A 4,850-nucleotide genomic window follows, 5' to 3' on the forward strand; every position below is an offset into this window, starting at 1 on the left:
TCCCAATCCTACAGAACGAGGAGACCCCGGAACTAGCAGGAGCCAAGGTGAGGACCTAGGATAAGAGAGAATCCCGGCCAGCAGAGAGGGTCACACATTCCCAGCGCCCTGTTCTTAATCGTGGGAAGCCAACCGCTCAGCTCAGGAGCTCCTCACTTCTGTCCGGGGCTCTCGTTCAGAAGGCCCTGGGAGAAAGGGAGCAGTGCCAATTACAGAGGAAGGGGTTCGGGTCCTAACTGGAGCCCAGGTGAGGACCCGGAATCCTAGCGAGGACCTCTCCCCAAAAGAGGAGGTGCCCAGAGCCCCGCCCCTGCTGCCGGGCCTGGCAGCCCGTGGCAGCGGTAGTTCGACGTGGAGCACTCCGACTCCCCCCTTCTAGGGACTCAGGGAGCATCTGAGATTGGCGGACTCAAGTGGGTAGAGGGAGGAGTCGCCGGCTCGGATTGAGATCTTTGGGTTGCCGTAGATCCTCCCCTGCTGACAGCCCTCAGAACCCCCTAACAGCGTTGGCCGTTTGTGGCTCACTCTGGCTTCCGCCTTGGAAGTTTGGGAAGCGAGGGAGTTCGTCGGAGGGACAGGGCCTCGGATTAGTGGAGGGCGAAATTCCAGGCCTGCTCACGTTTCAAGGTAAGGACTCTGAATGTGGACTGAGGCCACCACCACACCCAGCACCAAGGAAGCCCCACAGAGTGCTGCCCTAGCGTCCGCACCGGGAGCCCCGGCACACTTGGGTGTGGACGGCACCATGGAGCGGAGGGCCTAGGCCTAAGTGGGGAGGCCACGGTTTTGCCACGGGAAGAAGCCTGGGCCCTAACTGGAGTCCCGGTGAGACCTTGAGTGCTTATGAGGGGACCTTCCCCTGAAAGGGGGTGAGGGTCCGACCAGATCTAGGAGAAGCAGGCAGGGATGGCCAGATGCCGTGGGCCTGAGTTTCCTGTCTAGTGACCGAGGGAGGTGAGGACTTGGCCGTGAGGCTGATGGACCCCGATCAGTAGAGGGAGGAGTCCCAGGTTTTGTTGCATGTCAGTGGGGTCCCAAACAGCCCTTCCCCCACTCTTAGCTCCCGAAGGCCCCCATACAGCCTCAGATGTACCGAGGGTCCCCTGACTTCAGCCTTGTGGAACTTGGAAAGTGAGGACCTTGGCCCAAAGGGCGTGAATTTAAGTGGAGGATGGAGATCCTGAATATGGACTGACACAACTATCCAGTGGCCTTGCCCCCCCCCCCCGCCCTGCCCCCATTCTGGGAGGTTCCAGCAGAGCTGTGGGGCTGACCTGCTTGAAATGTTCCAGGGAGAGGAGGGTGTTGTCTAGGGGAGTGGCCCCAATTCTGCAGCAAGAGGAGACCAAAGCCCTAACGGGAGTCCAGAGTGAGAACCCTGAGTGCTAACTAAGGAGACGACTTCAGCCCAAAAGAGGGGGCAGACCAAAACTCTACCCATGCTCTCAGTTCCAGGAGGCTCTAGGTAGGTTTCCCCCATGTGGTTTGTCCCGGCTTCCCCTCCAGCGACTCAGAGTGTAGCAGGATTCTCGCACAGAGTCGTGACACCGAGGCTTTTCTTTCCAGGAAGCAACTTTATTCGTGCAGGCACCGCTCAGTTGGGTTCGTACCAAAGAAATGAGTGAGCCCCGAACGCCACATGGCATAGTTTTTTTATATATTTTCTACTTCTTTGTCTCCCATATATGGGAGCACACAAACATGCAGTGATTAAGTGGTCTCATGTTACAAGGTCGTGAGGGATGTTGTCACGTACCCCTATAGCCAAGTTGCCTTGAAGTTTTTGTTTTGTTTTGTTTTGTTTTGTTTTGTTTTGTTTTGTTTTTCTCTCCTTAGGGAGGGGACCCTACTACAAGAGAAGTGAGGACCTTGATCTGGCTCTGGTTGACTCAGTTCATTAGAATGAGGAGTCAGAAGTCCTACTCTGAGCCAAAATCAGAACCCTGGGTGAGGACTGAGCTAATGACCCAGTGGAGAACTGTGGGATCCCATAGGGTCCCCTCCTTGTTCTCAGGCTTTGTAGGCCCCCAGCAGCCTCAGTAGGATGTGGCTCACCCTGGCTTCTAACGCTGGGGTCCCATTGGTGTAAAAGGTGTGGACTCAGGTCCACTGAAGGTGGAGGCCCAGGACCGGTCAGGTGGCAAGGTGAGGATACTGAGTGAGGAAATGGGGACCAATTAACCCCCAGTGGTGACGGTTGCACAGAGCCTAACCCCTAGGAGGCCCAGGGCAGAGCTGACAGATTCAGATGGCCCCTGACTTCAGCTTGCAGGATTTCAGTAAATGAGGGCCTTGGTTTAAGGACTGGCTGCCCCAGTCCGGCAGAGAGAGGAGTCCCAGGCCCTACAGGGAGTGAAGGTAAAAATCCCTTGTGAGCACTGGGGGAAAACCACTTCAGAACAGAGGAGGTTGCGCGAAGTCTTCCCTGTGGTGTCAGCCTGGACGGCTGTGTGCAGCGCTGTCGGGGGGGGGGGGGGGGGATGACTCATTTCTTAGGTGGCAGGGAGCTGTATCAGACAGGAGCAGAGAAGCGAGGGTCTTGGATGCAGGCAGGACTAGCAGGCTGTGGCCTACGGCAGCTCTGAGTTCCTCCAGCAGGTCCTCAGGGGACAGATTGAGAGAACAGAAGGCCTGCGGAGTCCTACAGCAGCACCCTCAAGGACACCAATGTTGGGGGTGGGGGCATTCTTAAAGCCACAATGACATCTCCCTGCTGAAGGGACTCACACCCTTTTATCTTCGTCCTCCAGGTGCCCACAGCACGGGCCTTCCAGTGACACTCGGCCCGCCATTCCTAGGCACGGTCATGCCTCGAGGTCAGAAGAGTAAGCTCCGTGCCCGTGAGAAACGCCAAAAGGCCCGAAGTGAGAGCCAGGGTCTCGCGGGAGCTCAGGCCACTGCAGCAGTGGTAGAGTCTCCCTCCTCCCCCTTGACTGTTTCTGAGGGTGCTCCCCCACGCCCCCCTGCAGCAGGTTCTCCCCAGAAGTCTCCCAGGGCCCGGTCTGCCAGCGGCCCTGCTGCAGCCATTTCGGGCTCCAGTTCTGATGAACGTGCCAAGAGCCAAGGGGAGGAAAGCCCAGGTTTGTCCCACGCCCCGCCTTCCTCTGAAAGCGCTCTCAGAGATCATCTGAGCAAAGAGGTGGGCCTGTTGGTGCAATTTCTGCTGCACAAGTATAAAGTGAGAGAACCCATTACAAAGGCAGAAATGCTGCAGATTATCAGCGAAGAGCACCAGGAGCAATTCCCCGAGATCCTCCGGAAGACCACTGAGCGCATGGAGCTGGTCTTTGGCCTTGACCTGAAGGAGGTTGACCCCAGCGGTCAGTCTTATGCCTTTGTTAGGAAAGGGGATCTTCCCGTCGAAGGGCGTCTGAGCGATGGCGTGGGCTTTCCCAAGAATGGGCTCCTGATGCCCCTCCTGAGTGTGATCTTCATGAATGACAACCGTGCCACCGAGGAGGAGATATGGGAATTCCTGAATGTGTTGGGGGTCTATGCTGGGAGGAGGCACCCGCTCTTTGGGGAGCCCAGGAAGCTCATCACCAGAGATCTGGTGCAGGAAAAGTACCTGGAGTACCGCCAGGTGCCCGACAGTGATCCTCCTCGCTATGAGTTCCTGTGGGGTCCGAGGGCCCATGCTGAAACCAGCAAGATGAAGGTCCTAGAGTTTTTGGCCAAAGCCAGCGATACTGTCCCCAGTGCCTTCCAGGCCCAATATGAGGAGGCTCTGCGAGATGAGGAAGAGAGAGCCCAGGCCAGAGCTGCTGCAGGGGCCTCGTCCAGCAGCACTTCTCAGCCCTAGTGAAGTCCAAGACAGGGCCTTCACTTTGTAGTGGGGAAGTGCTGTCAACCTTAAAGCAGCGGGGAGTCAGGTGGAGCTGGAGACAGCAGAGTATAGTTCTTCTTTGTGTTCCTGTTGTTTAGAAATAGCATATAGATTTACCTCTTTGTTTCTTAGCTTTCCAGTGTGTTGTTTTTTAAAAAGTTGATGTAAGTTCAGAATGTACGTTTATGAATGACGTGGCTCGCATATGTATTGCTGGTTACCACGTTTGAGAGTAATGGTTTTGTATCTTGTAAGACAAATTGAAAACCCTTGCATCTTCTACTGTGATCCAGTACAAGAAACACATAGCACTGGAATAGGGAGTTTCGGTAAAATGTAACAGAACCCCACAGTGAAAGAGTTGAGGCAACAAGATAGTGAAATAAATAAAAAGTGGTTAATTCTTGGTTTTTCTTATTTCTTTCACTCTTTCTTTTGGTAAAATTAAAAGGTATATACCTGGATTTGCTTAGCTTTTCAAGAATGTGGGAGAAATCAAACTGTCGTAAATTAGAATTCTTGCTCACTATCCCTTTTGTTCACCAAGCATGAATGGAGCACCTGCTCTTTGGAAGGCTTCCTGTGAGTTCTAAGATGTGTGCGCCAGGCCCAAACCCTGCCAATGACATTTCAGAGTCCAAGAGAAGCTATCACATAAGAAACATGGTGAGATACATCCCTAATCCTGAAGGGCAGTGAACAGAAGGGAGAACAAGGGAGGAGATTCTACGTGGAAGCAGTCCGGGATACATACCCTGAGCCAAGGCAGGCTGGGAGCCTGGGAAGCTGCCGGTCCCTTTGTGGGAGGGAATGTTAAGTTTGGCTGCATGTAGGGTTAGCTGAAGCTGTTGAAATGGTGAGCGGGGACCAGAACCCCAGATGGCGGGTCTCTCAACGGACAGACTAGGTCGGCCATGGAAAATGGCTCCTAACAGTTCCTGAGGGATGTGGTGAACTAGAGACAAGTGCCCGCCCACCTGGGACGGGTGGAAGGACTGCTGTGCTGTTCCTGAGCAGGTGCACT

General features: G+C 54.7%; 1 protein-coding gene across 1 annotated transcript; it reads left to right on the plus strand.

Moving 5' to 3' along the window:
* Positions 1-243: 243 nt before the first annotated feature.
* MAGEB17 (MAGE family member B17) lies at positions 244-4,232 on the plus strand. Its single transcript, XM_006943597.3, has 2 exons — positions 244-627; positions 2,751-4,232. Exon 2 carries the CDS (start codon positions 2,807-2,809, stop codon positions 3,800-3,802), a length of 996 nt encoding a protein of 331 aa, XP_006943659.1. The 5' UTR covers positions 244-627; positions 2,751-2,806; the 3' UTR covers positions 3,803-4,232.
* The last annotated feature ends 618 nt before the right edge of the window (positions 4,233-4,850 follow it).

Source organism: Felis catus, chromosome X, assembly GCF_018350175.1.
Source record: "Felis catus isolate Fca126 chromosome X, F.catus_Fca126_mat1.0, whole genome shotgun sequence".
In the NCBI taxonomy this organism is placed as follows: Eukaryota; Metazoa; Chordata; class Mammalia; order Carnivora; family Felidae; genus Felis; species Felis catus.

Excerpts from the sequence above, each read along its gene's own strand:
- MAGEB17 (XM_006943597.3), top strand. The coding sequence starts at position 2,807 with ATGCCTCGAGGTCAGAAGAGTAAGCTCCGTGCCCGTGAGAAACGCCAA.